The 19,057-nt window shown below is 44.0% G+C and overlaps 1 protein-coding gene across 1 annotated transcript in view; it reads right to left on the reverse strand.

Annotated features, from left to right (window-relative positions):
- Positions 1 to 19,057, reverse strand: part of CPAMD8 (C3 and PZP like alpha-2-macroglobulin domain containing 8) — a 120,850-nt gene that overhangs the window by 73,531 nt on the left and 28,262 nt on the right. The window contains exons 20-22 of the mRNA XM_038771803.1: positions 16,706 to 16,848; positions 13,209 to 13,271; positions 393 to 624 (exon numbers count right to left, since the gene is read on the reverse strand). Of these exons, the coding sequence (XP_038627731.1) occupies positions 393 to 624; positions 13,209 to 13,271; positions 16,706 to 16,848 (438 nt within the window). The remainder of the gene's footprint in view (positions 1 to 392; positions 625 to 13,208; positions 13,272 to 16,705; positions 16,849 to 19,057) is intronic.

Consider the following 19,057-nt stretch of genomic DNA (forward strand, 5'->3'; position numbering starts at 1 on the left):
TTTCCTCTCTTTTGTACAGGATGGAGCACACCAATGTCACAACTCAATTAATTTACAGCAACTAGATAACAATATTTGTGCTTTGTCAAATGGTATCCATTTTTGATTTTAAGCTAATTGAGGGCAGGGACTATCTGCTTTTTGTTGACTTTTGTTTTTTGAAAGGAAGGATAAAATCCTTTCAAGTGTAACAATACCCTTAATACTCTTTCTACAGTCTGAGACTTAAAAAAGCATCACACAGTGTGTTGAATTTACCCTGTCCACTCCTGAAGAAAAACAAAATGAGTCCAGAATTGACTCTAGCTTCCCAAACTCTGCAAATCCCATATGTCTACGTACTTATTACAAGTTCTTGCACAGAGAAATGGCAGGAATAGAAAAGTCTTTACCTCTACACAAATGGCCAAGTAATTGTAGACAGTTAGAGGTATTTTGGTTTGTTCTCCTCGAATGACGTGGTATGGGAGGGTGAATTCTATGAAGAAAGGCTTAAAGGTTTTCAGCTCACTTGGTTTAGCTATTCCCAACCCTCTCTCTGCAGACAAGCCAACAGCTTCTGTTATCCAAGTTGTGATGGAATCAGGAACTTCCACTCGTAAAGTCTCCTCACCTGATATGCCACTACAAAAAGTAATAGAGAATAACTGGCCAATGAGAGGAATTTGAAACATACATTTATGGCTTATTGACAGAGATACAACTCCATGAGGAATTCATTAAGATCCAGGACAAATGTTCAGTAGTTGGCATAATATATAGTTGGTAACCTGGCTTCTCACCCTTAAATCTTCCCAAGATTAAAGGCTTTATAGGCATTTGCTTCTTGGAAGTTGAGTCACTTTCCATGGAAGCTTAAAGCCCGGGAGAAAAATGCTAGCGAAGGATTAAAATATTAGCTGGTTATGTAACTAGTGAAAAAAGCAATCTGTTTGCACCACTGTGCTGAATGAGGTGTAGGTATAGATACCCCTGTCTGGAAATGAATCTGTTTACAATCTTTCCCCCAATAATTTAACTAACACTCTTCAGGGCACTTCCTAGACTCAAGATTCAAAAGCAAATTACTACCTTTACATTCTCCCAAATCCTCCTCTCATTTTCCCTTCCAGGAAATAAAGGCTCAGTTATGTACATGGAAGCACACAATTTCCTAACTGTAAACCATCAAGGAATTTCTATAATCTGAATGATCAGAGCACACTGACTTTTGGTCAACTAGGCCATTCTGTCACCAAACATGAGATTTTTCTAGAAATCAATCTAAGGAAAATGAAATCAAGACCAGGGTTCTGTGTAAACCCATACGGGCAGAACTAAGACTGAATATGATCCAGAGTTCCCACTGGATTCTCAGATCTCAAGGATTCGTTGAGCATGATTAAGACTGAACCTCCACAAAAATCTAGACAGAAAAACATTACAATCAGCTCCCCCAAATCCTAGAAATTCATGTCCTTATGACAAGTCAGCCTTTTCCATTACCCAACCCCACCCTGCTCAGGCAGACAGAAATAGAACAGAAAGCTCACTACCATATGAAGTTGGTGAAATTTATTAGACTTTGAGCTATTTTAATATTAACTTATTTTAGCTTTTTTTAAAGGTATTTGTTAAGTGCATACTATGTGCCAAGCACTATACCAAGTGCTGGGGTAGATACAGGCTAATCAAGTTGGACACAGTCCACGTCCCACATGGGGCTCCCAGTCTTCATCCCCATTTTACAGCTGAGGTAACTGAGGCACAGAGAAGTGAAGAGACTTGCCCAAAGACACACAGGAGACAAACTGCAGAGCCAGGAGCAGAACCTAAGTCCTCTGACTCCCAGGCCCGGGCTCTTTCCACTAGGCACACCACTACTCTACGAGCTTATAAATTTAAGAAGGGTAAAGCTGCTACCTGGAACAAAAAAAGACCAACCCCACAACTTGAAGATGAAGGGTCTTCCCCACAAGCTGGCAGGATGCCAAGATGTTAGCCAAACAATTTGTTACAGCAGATGTTCTTTCCCTTGGGACTTCAGCCCATAACCAGCATTAACATATTATTTTCACACATGAGGGCACTTACTCTTCCAGGCGGAAGGCCAAAACATACACACATTTCCAGGCATTAGACACTGTGGGTCCCTCACTAGGCATTTTTAGAATCAGTTTGGGAAGTTGACATTAAGCTTTTGTTTCTTCAAGGCTCATATACTGTTACTGTATGTAGCAAATAAATTCCCAAATTCTTCCTGTTTGTCAAGCATTGGAATCGGGCAAGGCTGGGTTTATATATTCAGAATAAAACGAAGTGAGCAAAATGAGATGTGTCACTTTTTGCTCACTTGTGATTAACAAGACCTCAGCAGGCTGGAGTAAATAGGCCCTCATACGTAGAATATGAGTCCAGCAATTTGGTGCTCAACTGAACTAATTTGAACACAATCCACTGGAAATTGTTTATATCAAATTTAATCTGCAATAATTTATTAGGCACGATACGATTTACAAGCCTGAAGGAGACCGGAACAAAAAGTCCTGCATTAGAACCACGTGCCAAATCAGTCAGTAGAATTTATTGGTGCTCACTAGATTGTAAGCTCATTGAAGGCAGGAACTGTGTCTGTATATTCTTGTATTGTACTCTCCCAAGTGCTTAGTACAGTGCTCTGCACACAGTAAGTGCTCAATAAATACAATCGACTGAAGAAGAACAGGTATTCAATCCTCATTTTACAGTTAAGGAAACTGAGGCACAGGGAAGGTCACATGAAAAACAATTGGCAAAGCTAAAATTTTTCTTAATGGTATTTGTAAAACACTTACTATGTGCCAGGCACTGTACTAAATGCTGGGGTAGATACAAGACAATCAGGTTTGAGATAGTCCCTGTCTCACATAGGGTGGGGAGGGAATTTGTCTGTTTGTTATATTGTATTCTCCTAATAATAATAATAACTGTGGTATTTGGTAAGTGCTTACTATGTGCCAAGCACTGTACTAAGTACTGGGGTGGATACGAGCAAATTGGGTTGGACAAAGTCTCTGTCCCGCATGGGGCTCACAATCTCAATCCCCATTTTACAGATGAGGGAACTGAGACACAGAGAAGTTAAATGACTTGTCCAAGGTCACACAGCAGGCATGTGGCAGAGCTGGAATTAAGAGCCCAGGTCCTCAGGCTCCCAGACCTGTGCTCTTTCCATTGACACACTGCGTCTCAAGTCAGGGAAGGCCTCCAGGAGGAGATGTGATTTTAAGAGGACATTGAAGATGAAGGGGGTGGTGGGAGGGGTCTAAGAATCTGACAGATCTGAAGAGAGAGGGAGTTCCAGTCAAGAGGGAGGCCAAGAGCGCAAAAGGGGTCAATGACTAAATAGAGAAGAGTGAGGCAGGGTGAGTAGGTTGGCAGTATAGGAGTGTGGGCTGGGTTGCTGTGTGAGAAGAGGGAAGATGGATGAGGAGAAAGAGAGCCCGGGCTTCGGAGTCAGAGGTCATGGGTTCGAATCCCAGCTCTGCTGTCAGCTGTGTGACTTTGGGTAAGTCACTTAACTTCTCTGCGCCTCAGTTCCCTCATCTGTAAAATGGGAATTAAGACTGTGAGCCCCCCGTGGGACAACCTGATCACCTTGTAACCTCCCCAGCGCTTAGAACAGTGCTTTGCACATAGTAAGCGCTTAATAAATGCTATCATTATTATTATTATTATGCTTGAGTGTCTTAAAGCCAATGTTAGGAGTTTCTGCTTGATGTGGAAAGGTATGGACAACCACTGGAGAATTTTGAGGAGTCAGAGATGTGCAGAACAATGTTTTAGAAAAAGGATCTAGGCAGGAGAGTGAAGTACAAACTGAAGAGGGGAGAGGCTGAAGGCTGAGGGGTCTGTGAGGAGCTGATACAGTAGCTGAGTCAGCATATGACAAGTGCATGGTCCAGTGTGTTAGTTTGGACAGAAAGGAAGGGGTGGATTCTGGCGATGTTGTGAAGAAAGAACTGACAGGATTTAGCTACTGACAGAATATTCTGGTTGAAAGAGGAAGAGAAGTTAAGGATAATGCCAAAGTTGCGGGGTTAAGATGGCCTATCCCACCATAAGCTTAAAAAAAACCAAAACCCTGGTCACTTAAGACTAGTACTGTATACCTCCCCAGTGTTTGAATACTCAGCTTTGGAAGTGCTGTACTTAAGGAAGCACTGAGTGTTTGCCAAATATTGTATAGAAACTTGTCAAAGTGGTATTTTCAGTAGGAATATGTGACTTTAGACAGGGCAGGCAATACAGCAGTAAATGTGGGTGGATACAGGAGGTGGAATAAGGAGGGGGATTAGGGGTCGAATCCCTAGGCATCTGTGGAAAGATGCTCAAAAGTAGCATCCTCTACCAAATTTCTTTTCCCTCTCCTCGCTTTCCTTTCTCCTCCTGTAACTGTAAGCTCCTTGTAGTTTACAAATCTGTTGAATTGTACTTTTCCAAGTGCTGGGTACAGTGCTCTGCATAGTGTAAGCAGCTTGGCTTATTGGAAAGAGCACTGGCTTGGGAGTCAGAGGTCATGGGTTCTAATCCCGGCTCCGCCACTTGTCAGCTGTGTGACTTTGGGCAAGTCGCTTAATTTGTATGTGCCTCAGTTACCCCATCTGTAAAATGGTGATTAAGTCTGTGGGCCACAAATGGAACAACCTGATTACCTTGTATCTACCTCAGCACTTAGAACAGTGCTTGGCACATAGTAAGCGCTTAACAAATACCATCATTATTATTATTATTATTACCTAATAAGTACCTTTGATTGACTGACTGAGTGGGAGGATGGTGGTTTTGTCGACCATGATGGGAAAGTCATGGGGAAGAGAGGGTTTGGAAGGGAAAATGGGAAATAGCATTGCCTAGTGGAAAGAGCATTGGCCTAAGAGTCAGAAGACCTGGGTTCTAATCCAGTCTCTGCCACTTGCTTGTTCTGAGACCTTGTGCCTCAGTTTCCTTGTCTGTAAAATGAGAATGAAATACCTTTTCTACCTTAGATTGTGATCCCCACCTGAGACAAGGATTCTGACCTGATCATCTTGTATCTTCCCTAGTGCGTAGTACAGTGCTTGGCTCACAATAAGCGCTTAACAAATACTATCTTCATTATTATTACTAGTTAAGTTTTATATACATTGGAGGGACATCTATGTAGACTGTAAACTCACCACTAGACTGTGAGCTCATTATGGGCAGGGAACATGTCTGCTAATTCTGTTGTAATATACTCTCTCAAGTGCTTAGTACAGTGCTCTGCACATACTAGGTGCTCAATAAATAACATTGATTGATTGATTGATAGAGATGCTCTGGAGGCAGGAAGAAATGCAGAATTGCAATAGAGAGAAATCAAGACTTGTGAGGTAGATTTTGGAGATATCTGCACTGAAAAGGTAGTTTAATTTCTGGGAGCATATGAGCTCCCTAAGGGAGTGGGTATAGCTTGAATTGTCAACTCTATGCTGTTTCCAGTGACAATGTATGGATGCAAAAGCTGGACAGTGAAAATACGGGATGGAAAGAACATCAATTCCTTTGAAATGTGGTATTGGAGAAGACTTTCGAGAATACCATGGACTGCTTGAAAAACAAACAAATGGATTTTAGAGCAAATTAAACCAAAGTGGTCTTTGGAAGGCCAAATAACTCGACTTAGATCAGCATATTTTGGACACATAACCAGGAGGACTAATTCTCTGGAGAAGACACTAATGCTAGGAAAAGTCCAGGGAAAACGTGGAAGAGGCAGACCAGCAGCTAGATGGATAGAGACCATATCAACAATAATGGAAGAACTGCTAGAAAGGTTGCGGGTTATGGCAGAGGACAGGACGTTCTGGAGAAAGTATATCCATGGAGTCGCTATGAATCAGAAATGACTTGACGGCACATAATAATAATAATAGTAACAATAATAATAGCTTGAGAATAGAAGGGGACCCAGAATTGAATCCTGAGGGACCTCCACAGTTAAAGAGTAGGAAGCAGAGAGTAAATCAGCAAAAGAGACTGAGAATGAGCAGCCAAAGGGTAAAAGGAGAACCAGGAGAGGACAGTGTCAGAGAAACCGAGGTTTTGTTTCCAGGTAATGGGAGTGGTCCACAGTGTCAAAGGCTTCCAATAGGTCAAGGAGGATTAGGCCACAGTCTGATAGATTTGGTGAGTAGGAAGTCACTAATGACTACGAAGAGAACAGTTTCAGTGGAATGGAGTGGGTGGAAGCTGGGTTGTAGAAGATAATAATTACGTCCCAGCACTGCACTAAGAACTGATTATCTTCTATCTATCCCAGCACTCATTACCGTGATTGGCAGAACGTAAGCACTTAAATAGCACATTTATTATTATATAAGATAATCAGGATGGACACAGTACCTATCCCAAATGAGGCTCAGAGTCTAAGGGGGAGGGAGAGTATTTAATCCCCATTTTACAGATGAGGTAGCTGAGGCCCAGAGAAGTGAAGTGACTTGTCCAAGGTCACATAGCAGGCAAGTTGCAGAGCCAGGATTAGAATCCAGGCCCCCTGATTCCCAAGACCATTCCATTTCCACTAGGCCACACTACGTCAATCAATCAAATAATCAATCATATTTATTGAGTGCCTTCTGGGTGCAAGCAACAGTAAGGGCTTGGGAGAGTACACCACAACAATATAACTGACATATTCCTTGCCCACAATGAGTTTACAGTATAGAGGGGGAGACAGACATTAATGTGCTGTGGGGCTGCAAAGGAGGGGTGGTGAATAAAGGGAGCAAGTCAGGGTGACTTAGAAGGGAGTGACAAATGAGGAAATGAGGGCTTAGGGAAGGCCTCTTGGAGATGTCCTTCAATAAGGCTATGAAGGTGAGGAGAGTAACTTCCCTGTCAGATATGAAAAGGGAGGGCGTTCCAGGCCAGAGGGAGGAAGTGGGCAAGAGGTCGGTGGCAAGATAGAAGAGATCGAGGTACAGTGAGTAGCTTGGCATTAGAGGAGCAAAGTGTGTGGACTGGGTTGTAGCCAAGGAGGGAGTTGGAGGAGAGGAACTAGAGGCAGTGGGTGTAAGCAACCTGTACAAGGTCTAGACTGTAAGCTCGTCCTCTGTACTGTGAGCTCAATTCAGGCAGGGAATGTTTCTGTTTATTGTTATATTGTACTCTCCTAAGTGCTTAGTACAGTGCTCTGTACATAGTAAGTGCTCAATAAATACGATTGAATGAGTTTGGACAGAACGTTAAGATGGAGATCAGGCCACTGCTGGATGGTGTATTGGAGTCAAAAAATGGTTTTTTTAGGATAGGAGACATGTAGGTGTGTTGGAAAACAGAGCAATAGGTGCCATCAGAGATTGAGCAGTGCTCCAGTGCTTAGAACAGTGCTTGGTACATAGTAAACACTTAACAAATACCATTATTATTATTATTATTATTATCTTTGAGCAGTTGAATATAGTTGTCAGAAAGAGAGAAGAATAGCTGCAAGTGTTTTTATAAGTTTCAAAGGGATGGGGTCAGAGCACAGGTGGAAGAGGTAGGTTTCAAAACCAGGCAAGAGATCTCCCCTGAGGATGAGAGAGTGGATTGGAGGGGTAGGACGGAGTTGCAGAGGTTTTGGGGAGTTCATGTTTGAAGATTTCAATTTTGTCAGTGAAATAAATAGCAAAGTCAGTGAGGGTGCGAAACGGAGGAGCTGGGGCACTGGGTTTGGGGAGGGGGTTAAAAGCATGGAATAGTTGATGTGGGCATGGGAGTCAATATGGTAGGAAAAATAGAGTTGTTGGGCAGAGCTATAGCAGGTGAATGCTATGGTGCTTCGAAGGAGAAGATAGAGAAGAATAGGAGGGATGGGATGGTTCAAAAGTGTCATGGGGGGCAAGAGCAGGCTAACGCCGCTCCCTTTTCCGTGAATCTGGGGGAGTGGAAGAAGATAAGTCCTTCTCTCCCCTCCCCGGCCCCTCAGCCCTCAGGAGAGGTTGGCAAGGAAGACAGTGTTGTCTGGGATGAACCAGGTTTTGGCAATGGTGGGGAGGAGTAGTGATAAAGTCAGGAACAGCTCGAGGATGAAGGGCCTAATTATTGGCCTGTCAGGGGTAAAACATAATTCTCAGACAAACTCTGGGCAGTGGGGGCGGGAGGGGGTACTCTTGCACAAAAGAACTATGAAAGAGATGGGTTGGCGTGACTCACCATAATTGGAGGTGGATGTTTGGCAGCGTGGATCTAATTTGTAATAGGAAATCATACGGGAAGAGTCCTTGGACCAGACAGACTGGCAACTGATTGGAACCAGAAAAATTAGAGGGGAAATGTTCCCCTAGATCCACTCCGTACAAAGCATTGGAAGTGAAAAAGAAATAGCCTTCCCAAAACTTTGCATAGCCACATCAAGGACAATATGTGTTCTAAATTTTCCTGTTCAAACTGTTCTGTGCTACCATCTACACTTTCTCATGGATTTTTCTGTGGCAGACGTGAACACAAAAGTAGAAGCTATACATCTAATCATCCAGTCATTTTACCCACTAAAGAATTTCACTTAATTAGAAAAACATACAAGCAAACAAACCCCAAAACTTGGATTCAACAAATGGAATTCAGTCTCTATTCTACTTTAACCATTTCAAAATGAATAATTTCACTATGAACAAAACTTAAGAAATTTAGTTTTTCGTTATTCTGAACGCTGGCAGGTAATGAGAAACAGGCTTGCATATAATCATTTACTGCCTACATTTTTCTTCTCTTTTTTTCTATAGTTACCATTTCCCACCTAAATTAGAGTCTTCATCTGGTTGCTGTGAATGTGACTGCTAGATTTCACAGAGAGGCTAAGGACTTGATGATCAGATTACTGCTCTCAACTCTACCCTTTCTACTCAGCTAGACTCACTCGCTCCCCTTCCCTTCGCCGCTCTCGCACCACTAACCCACAGCCCTGGATCACTGCCACTGTCCGCCTCCTTCGCTCTTATGTTCGAGCTGCCGAACGCTGCTGGCGAAAGTCCAAACAACGTGCCAACCTCGTTCACTTCAAGTTTATCCTTTCCTGCCTTAACTCAGCCCTCTCTTCTGCCAGACAAAACTATTTCTCCTCCCTTATTGACACCCATGCCCATCACCCCCGCCAGCTCTTCCGTACATTCAACTCCCTTCTCAGGCCCCCGGTTCCTACCCCTCCTCCTTCCCTCACCCCCAACGATCTGGCCTCCTACTTCATTAACAAAATTAAATCCATCAGGTCCGACCTCCCCAAAGTCTCTTCCCCCCTTTCTCCATCCCCCCGGCTCTCAACACTCTCTGCTACTCTCCCATCCTTCCCAGCGGTATCCTCAGAGGAACTCTCCTCCCTCCTCTCAAGTGCTACTCCGGCCATCTGTGCTTCTGACCCCATTCCCTCTCATCTTATGAAATCTCTCGCTCCATCCCTTCTCCCCTCCTTAACTTCCATCTTCAACCGCTCAATCTCCACTGGTTCCTTCCCCTCTGCCTTCAAACATGCCCATGTCTCTCCCATCCTAAAAAACCCCTCTCTTGACCCCACCTCACCTTCTAGTTATCGTCCCATATCCCTCCTACCATTCCTTTCCAAACTCCTTGAACGAGTTGTCTACACGCGCTGCCTAGAATTCCTCAACGACAACTCTCTCCTCGACCCCCTCCAGTCTGGCTTCCGTCCCCTTCATTCCACGGAAACTGCCCTCTCAAAGGTCACCAATGACCTCCTGCTTGCCAAATCCAACGGCTCATATTCTGTCCTAATCCTCCTCGACCTCTCAGCTGCCTTTGACACTGTGGACCACCCCCTTCTCCTCAACACGCTATCTGACCTTGGCTTCACAGACTCCGTCCTCTCCTGGTTCTCCTCTTATCTCTCCGGTCGTTCTTTCTCAGTCTCTTTTGCAGGCTCCTCCTCCCCCTCCCATCCCCTTACTGTGGGGGTTCCCCAAGGTTCAGTGCTTGGTCCCCTTCTGTTCTCAATCTACACTCACTCCCTTGGTGACCTCATTCGCTCCCACGGCTTCAACTATCATCTCTACGCTGATGACACCCAGATCTACATCTCTGCCCCTGCTCTCTCCCAGGGGCATCCAGGCTCGCATCTCCTCCTGCCTTCAGGACATCTCCATCTGGATGTCCGCCCGCCACCTAAAGCTCAACATGTGGAAGACTGAGCTCCTTGTCTTCCCTCCCAAACCTTGTCCTCTCCCTGACTTTCCCATCTCTGTTGACGGCACTACCATCCTTCCCGTCTCACAAGCCCGCAACCTTGGTGTCATCCTCGACTCCGCTCTCTCATTCACCCCTCACATCCAAGCCATCACCAAAACCTGCCGGTCTCAGCTCCGCAACATTGCCAAGATCCGCCCTTTCCTCTCCATCCAAACTGCTACCCTGCTCATTCAAGCTCTCATCCTATCCCGTCTGGACTACTGCACCAGCCTTCTCTCTGATCTCCCATCCTCGTGTCTCTCTCCACTTCAATCCATACTTCATGCTGCTGCCCGGATTATCTTTGTCCAGAAACGCTCTGGACATATTACTCCCCTCCTCAAAAATCTCCAGTGGCTACCAATCAATCTGCGCATCAGGCAGAAACTCCTCACCCTGGGCTTCAAGGCTCTCCATCACCTCGCCCCCTCCTACCTCACCTCCCTTCTCTCCTTCTACTGCCCAGCCCACAACCTCCGCTCCTCCACCGCTAATCTCCTCACTGTACCTCGTTCTCGCCTGTCCCGCCGTCGACCCCCGGCCCACGTCATCCCCCGGGCCTGGAATGCCCTCCCTCTGCCCCTCCGCCAAGCTAGCTCTCTTCCTCCCTTCAAGGCCCTGCTGAGAGCTCACCTCCTCCAGGAGGCCTTCCCAGACTGAGCCCCTTCCTTCCTCTCCCCCTCGTCCCCCTCTCCATCCCCCCATCTTACCTCCTTCCCTTCCCCACAGCACCTGTATATATGTATATATGGTTGTACATATTTATTACTCTATTTATTTATTTATTTATTTATTTTACTTGTACATTTCTATCCTATTTATTTTATTCTGTTGGTATGTTTGGTTCTGTTCTCTGTCTCCCCCTTTTAGACTGTGAGCCCACTGTTGGGTAGGGACTGTCTCTATGTGTTGCCAATTTGTACTTCCCAAGCGCTTAGTACAGTGCTCTGCACATAGTAAGCGCTCAATAAATACGATTGATTGATTGATTGATTGACTTGGGGATAGACATAAGTAGGCAACAAGCAACAGAGATCCACATTTTGGCTGAAATGTCTTTAGTAAGGCCTTTTTTGGAAAAAAAAAATAATAATTAACTGCAAACTTATATACAGGCATGTTTTACATGCAGCTTGATGTTCCTGTTTTCCCTTGAAGAAACATCAGTAATCAATCACACCAAATACTTCAGGAAGTTTTCTAGGTCACTCTGCTCCAGAGTAAATGACTGTTTTATTTACCTGTCAACTTAACTATCCTTAACTCAGCATCTGGATGACCTATGATGAGTCCATATTTGAAATGAAGGCCTCCAAGCAATAGCTACAAAAATGACTAAAGGGTCTGAGCTAATACCTTAGCATGCTATCACAAAAATCTCAGAAAGGTTTTGAACAGAGCCAAGAGCAAGAACTTGGAAGTCAGAGGACCTGGGTTCTAATCCTGGCTCCGCCACTTATCTGCTGGGTGACCTTGGGCAAATCACTTAACTTCTTTGTGCCTCAGCTTTCTCATCTGTAAAATGGGGATTAAATCGCAACTCCCTCTTTCTTAGACCATGAGCCCCCATGTGGAACAGGGACAGTGTCCAACCTGATGAAGGTATATCTACCCCCAGCATTTAGTACAGTGCTTGGCAGATAATAAGTGCTTAATAAATGCCATAAAAAGTTTCAATTCCTCAGACTGAAAACATAATTAAAAGAAAATAAATGAATAAGGAATTTAATGAAAATTTGATGGTTTGCTCTAGTGAGTTTCCTGAGTTCTCCCCAAAGGTCCTCTGGGTGAGGGCAAGGATCCCAAAGTCCTCTAAATTCATTATGTGTCACTCCCAGTAACAAGGCTGAGTGTAATGGTTTTATAACAGATTAATGGATTCATAACTGGAGGCATGGCCTAGTGGATAGAGCACGGGCCTGGGTTCTAATTCTGACTCTTCCATTGGTCTGCTGTGTGACCCTGGGCAAGTCGCTTCACTTCTCGGGCCTCAGTTACCTCATCTGTAAAAAGGGGATTAAGACTGTGAGCCCCATGTGGGACATTGATTGTGTCCAACCTGATTAGCCTATACCTACCCCAGCACTTAGTACAGTGCCTGGTGCATAGTAAGTGCTTAACAAATACCATTTAAAAAAAGACCATTTTACCCCTCTTCCCATGGCAAACCAACCTGCTAGAGTGGAAAATACAAGATAGCTCAATCCAACAAAACAAACTCCACAGCCCAGAGAGGACAAAACTTAAGTCTGCTAGGAGCAATTTGGTTATTTGAATCTGTGCTGAAATTCTTTTCCTGATTTTTTTTAATTCCACACTAGAGCCATTTTTTGGCCTGAATAGACCAGGGAAAGTCCATTGACCCATATCTGCAGGATGTAAAATAGAAAAAAAAACACATGACATGTGTGTAATTCTCACCCAAAGAATACCCGGAAGACATGCACTGAGTTCAACCCGATTTGCTGTATCCACCCCAGTGCTTAGTACAGTGCCTTGCACATAGTAAGTGCCTGACAAATACTTTGATTAATCTTCACCCCATCTACTTGTTTGTGATAATCAATTCATTAAAATGAAAAAAAAAAAACCCAAAGTACAGAATGAGAAGTATCTTGCATCATTATCCTTCCTCTTTTGTGCTCTCCATGATTTCACTCCTTTAAGGACAATTTTAAAAGTGGGCCGGTAATTCTTCTCTCCCAATTCTCCTCTAAAATGAAGGGTTTCAAAATCTTCTATAATGCTCTTTTGGAACGTCCCACCCTGCTTCCTATCCCAATCCCCACCTTACATTGTAACACCGTTTCTTTGGACTTCTACACTAGGTTTTGGTGGTGAGTTTTAAGATTGGCTTTAAGATTCTGAATTTTGTAAAACTGAAGACAAAAATAAATTTGATTCTGGGCTTCACAATTTTAAGTAAATTCAAGATAACACTCTCACGTTTTCTCACAAATCTCTTTAAACAAACAAAGGTGGTCTAGGTAAGAAATCTTATTTAGTACCTGATATTGAGACAGTGCCAAGTCCAAGTTTCAGGAAAGAAGGTCCTTTTTCTCTTCTCTGCTCTATCAAGATAAGAAATGAGATGAAAGTTTCAAGGAAGTGATTACTTCCGTTTAACTGGGTCAGGGTAGATAAGAACAATAAAGAATGTGGGAGGATAAAAGGGCCCAAGGATATGAGATGCAATATTATCAAAACAATTCTTCTCTTTCATTTAGCTTTAATGCATTTCCAAAACAGAAGTTGCCTAGATCCAGTATTCCCATTCCTCCTTACAAGTGAACCCCACTACACTACCCTGTTTTGCGACCTATCCTTTCGATCTAGATTCCAGGTGTTCATCTTGGCCTTTCTCTAATTCTTTTACCCTCTGGACTGGTTGGCTTTTTTGTTTGTTTTTTTTTTTTTGGTAGATGGAAATAAAATAGACAAAGGGGGAAAAATGGTATTACCATCAACCAGGCCTGTCAACAGGAACAATTCAACCAGTTTGGATGAACTGGGTAGCATGGTACCAGGCTCCAGACCAAACTAAAGGTCTCCTCCGAAGCTGTGGTGTTTTCCAACCTTCTCTATGACTGTGAGACCATACACAAGGAGCCACACCTTGCAGCAGCATCACTCATGGGCTGTACCAAGCGGCAAGGCCAGATCATGAACAACGAAATTTTGGAATGTTCTCAATCTCCTAGCATCAAAGCTATGCTCACCTGAACACGGCTACCCTGGGACATGTGAGGAAACAGAGCGACGGCAGGAGGCCCAGACAGCTGCTGTACAGAGAGCTGAAATTTGCGGACTGAAAGCGAGGAGGACAGAGGAAGTGTTTTTTTAAGGACACTTTACAACAAAGCCTCATGCAATGCTGTGTCCCAGATGAAAACTGGGAGTCGACTGCTGAGGTTAGACTCGCATGGCACACTGCCATCAAGAAGGGAGTGGTTCTCTTGGAGCAAATGCTTCCCAAGGAAAGAGAGGCAAAAGAGAAAGCAGCTTCAGGCGCTGTAAACGCTAAACATGACAACACAACAAGGGGCAAACTTTTTGTGTGCCCAATGTAGTCAGGATCCCTCATCGGCATTCTCAGCCACACACACACACACACACACACACACACACACACACAGGTGAACTTTATTGTCAGTGCTGCCTTCTTCGAATACAAAGGACAACTATATATATGTGACATGCCCCCACCCTGTACATGCATGAAGCACTGTGTCTCTGCTGTGAGTTTCCCCAGTGTAACTCTCTGTACATGCTGCAGTTGGGTAGAGTGGTGTAGAAATGGCGACAGCCCCACCAAAGTGATGGACACAGCAGGTGTTCAAAAAACACGATCGATTGACCACACCTAAAGTGTTTTTGGGATAGGTAGGCCTAGGAATGCAGAATGACTTCTGGGATCAGCCCTGCCATCAGCAGTATTTTGGAGGCCTTATTTTGTGCACAGAACTGTACCAGGTGTTATGGAGAAATTTTAAAATAATGAACCAGCCACGGTCCCTGTCGACCATGGATTTTTCAATTATTGGACCAGAAAACACACCTCAGAACTTCAGTGTGCTCCGAAGTAATTTCTGCAGACCTAATTTTTCAAACTACAACATTGGACTCTATTGCATCCATATGATCAGGACCTCATTAACCACTGGGTAAAATGGATATTTGCCCGGGGCCCCCTGCCGACACTAACCCTAATTGTGTCCTTTTGGGGGGCTTGGGGGGGAGGAGAGGGTTCTTACAACCATCAGGTGACTTGACGGTACCACTCCCCGAGAACCCACTCTCTTTCCTCATTTCTGCTGCCTGACCACTAAAATAGCCCTGGGAGTATTGGAGGCCTAAGATCACTCCATAGGAGGATGGGAAGGAGGTGAACGTTGGCTAGGGTCTGGGACCCTCAAGATCCTTAAACTGTTCCTCAACACAATGGATGACATTTTACAATGCCTAGCAGTTCCCTCTGGAGCGGACATTATCTTTGGAAATGACTTCTTGGATGCCTGATTGAAAGATCTTTCATTTTTTCCCCTTTCCTGGTCTGAACAGATGCAAGCAAAATTGCACTTCACTAACTCCGTACTACAGTTTGTAAATGTTTGGAGTGAACAATGTGAATACAGCAGAAGCCAATTATTCAAACACCAATGATCCAAACCTAAGATAGTTAGGAGAATTTTTTACAGCTTTTCCCAATAATCAAGTGTTGGCCTGCCTGAGATCAGAAAGCCATATCGAATTGGTTTGGCAATATGAAACAGGCACTTGCCCTATCTTGCTTGGTCAAATAGGTCATCGAGTATCTGAACCAATCTTGGTCCCAACTAATTTGTTACTCATACAACTCTTCCGCTCTCTATAATGTTTCATCTAAAACTTCCCCAGTAAGTAGGCCCAGGACAGGGCACAACCAGGGGTGGGGTTAGGGGCAGGGATAGTTAAATTACGTAGGGGAATTCTGGGGCTCATGTTCTAATCATTACTCCTTAAAAAATTATGCTATACACTCAGGATTTCCAGAGTAATGAGCCCATTTCCATCCCTGGACACCAGAAAGCAACAAATCCCAACTTTCAAAATGCATCCAACAGTTCACATGTTACACACCAAAGTTAACCTTTACATGAGCTAATTCACTATAAAAATTCTTACTCTAACCACTTTAGCTTTTTTCCTCTAGTACACATATTAAAAACAGATCTTGTTTCAAAATAGGTTCCCTACCCCAAATGATCTATAGCTCACTTAACCCTTTGCCTAATAAATAATCAGAAACTTTTAACATTAAATTTGGTGGGGATTTCATTTTCTTTTCTTTGCTAGATTTCATTTTGGGAGTTCATTCCTGTGAGCTACCGCCTGATCAACCTCTTTCTACCCTTTCAATCTATTTCCTTTTAATCTCCTCCTTCCCAGACTAAACACACTTGGGCTTTTTAATCTTGGATTTTGTGGACTGCTCTTCATCCTCTAATCATGATCTTCTCCTTTCTTGGATCCTTTCTCTTTCATCTAAAAAGCGCTGGTAAAAAAAAAATAACCAAAATTGAACTCTTTTCATCAAAAAAGGGTGCTCCGTCCTGCAAAAGGGCATTATTTACATTTTCCATATTATTCATTATGCCCCATTAAACTGTCTCTCCTGTTATTCATTTCCTGACCACTGCCTTGCCAATGATTTCACCGAGCCATATATGCAATGACCTATGTTTCCTGTTTTTGCTCATGGAAGTCCATTTTACAGTAGGTCCAAACTAAATGATAACCCATGTGTATTTAAAAGTAACTTCAAGTTTCTACTTCTCACATGCAGCATCTTGGATTTTTCATGTTGAAATCATCTTGCCAACGTGTGACCTAAGTACCTGTTCTGCTCTTGACCAGGATTTATGACTTTTAGGAGTGTTTGTGTAGGTTTATATAGTTGTCCTTTGTATTAGCTGAAATTTTTCATTAAAAGCAAGTACAAATGTTTCATAGCCAAAAAAATTACCTTGGTATAACCTTGGAATGTGTAGTAGCAATCAGTGTCCCTGTGTGTGGCTGAAAGGCTGGCACAGCCTCATCTGTATACATACCACCATTTTGTCTGTGGTTCAAGCTCACTAGATCAGTCATTACAATCAGACCAGTTTCCTAGACAATAGAAAAATAACAAGGAGATAAAACATTGGCAACACATTGATGCAGATGTCCTACAAATTCTTTTAAACTTGCAGAAATTCCTGGCCTTCACTTGTGTTTTTCCTCTTCCCCTCAGTGCCCTCTCTCCTGGAGCTCTCCTTCACCAAACTCCATTTTCCTCTTAGGCTCTCAGTCTCTCCCCCGCTCCTTGGAGCCTTTCTCCTCCTAAATCTTCTCACCACTGGACTCCCTCTTCCTTAACATCCCCTCTCCCACCTAGACACTCTTGTCTTCCCTGATTCTAGTAGCCATGAGGTCTAACAGTGGTGGAGGGGAGAGAGAGGCTCCGGTAGGGTGGGGAGGGGTGGGAGAGCAGAGGGAAAGAATCTGGGATGGGGAGGAAAAAGCACAGAGGATGTAACGGGAGAAGGATTTTCCAGCAAAGAATATCCACACACTCACCCACTGTAGCTCCTGCTCCTAAATCCTGCTTCAGATGAATTCCAAATGGCAACCGTCATCTTTAATGGGTTGGAGCAACAGCAGGTGAATGTGAGGGTGTCCTATTTGATCTTGAAGGTGCCTAGAGGAAGGCTTCCTCTAATTCCCCACAGAATTTATGTATCTATCCATAATTTATTTATATTAATGTCTGTCTTCCCCTCTAGACTGTCAGTAACTTGTGGACAGGTAATATGTCTACCAACTTTGCCACTCTGTACTCCCCCTAACACTTAGTACAGTGCTTGGCCCACAGCAAGCACTCAGTGATTATGACTGATTGATTTCCTCACAGAACCTGAAAACAGGATCCAATCTTCTCCTTGCTCTGCTGCTTGCCACAGTCTAAGCACCAGCTCCTGTCCATGCTTGCCTCATCTTAAAGTCACTTTTTTTTTCCAGTAAGAACTATGGCTTATTATGGCTTAGTTTTACTTTAACCTAAAGCAACATCTATTCTGAGCCACATGCTAAGCAACCACCCCACAACTATGCCAACAAAAATAGTTTCTTTTAACAAAAGAATTAATTACAAGGATATTACGGGTGTTAGTTGTCCATTAACCGGAGGTTATGTCTTTGTCAATCCCAACTGGGGAAGTGCCTTTTCTAGCATTATAAAACTAGGGAAAAAAATGTTACATATTTCACAAAATGTCTTCGTATTTGCCGGGACTCTAATGGATTGTGTCCATCCAAACTTTTTAAGTAGAAGCCACTAGGACCCTGCATAAACTGCAAATCTGGGATCCAGCCCAACTGTACTTCCAGGGAGGGGGGAGGGCAGGCTGTGCATATGTGGTGCATTGCAAGGAGAATAAAAACCTTCTGACATTTACTTTTGATTGCTGCTTAATGGGAAGCAGCTCACCCAAAAGGTCAACGTGGAAGAAAACAAAATGGCTAATAACCATGGGTATACTCTTTTCATTTTGAGTGTGGTGGTGAACTTGGGATTGGAAAAATCAAGGGAGGAGCTTGGGTATGAAGGAAGAGGAAACCAGGGAAAGGGGGAGTGAGGGAGGGAGAAGAGGACAGAAAAGGTGCATATCAGTACTTCTCCTCTCCCTCCACTTCTGCTTTTGACTCCTGAGTGCCAGGGCTAATAGTAATAATAATAATGATAATAACGTGGTATTTTTTAAGTGCTTATTATGTGCCAAACACTATACTAAGTGCCAGGCTAGATACAAGATAATCAGGTCCCACATGGGGCTCACAGTTTAAGTAAGAGGGAGAACAGGTATTGAACCCTCATTCTGCAGAAGAGGGAACTGTGGCCCGGAAAAGTTAAGTGACTTGTCCAAGGTCACACAGCAGACAAGTGGCAGACCTGGGATTAGAACCCAAATCCTCTGACTCCCAGGCCTGCACTCTATCCTCTAGACCACTCTGCTTCTAGGCACCGGGGGCTCAGAGAAGGAGCAGAGGACGGTGCTCCGGGGCTGCCCAGGTACAGCCAGCTACAAAGCAGCCACTTCTTGCTTTCCTGCACCAGATTTCCACAGGGAGGGGTCCTCTGTCCTCTAGGGATCCAACGGGAGGCTCCATAATATGCATGCTCCATCAGGGGGCATGAACCCTACTTGGTTGTACAGTCCTTCTGCCATGACTGCCTTGACCGGAAGTCCTGGCCGGAGTCCCTGGACCCCAGAGCCGCCTGTGTAGGGGGCAAGGCAAGAAGTTGAGCCCTCCTCGTAGGGCCCATGCCCAGCCCTGG

This window comes from Tachyglossus aculeatus, chromosome X1 (assembly GCF_015852505.1).
Source record: "Tachyglossus aculeatus isolate mTacAcu1 chromosome X1, mTacAcu1.pri, whole genome shotgun sequence".
NCBI lineage: Eukaryota > Metazoa > Chordata > Mammalia > Monotremata > Tachyglossidae > Tachyglossus > Tachyglossus aculeatus.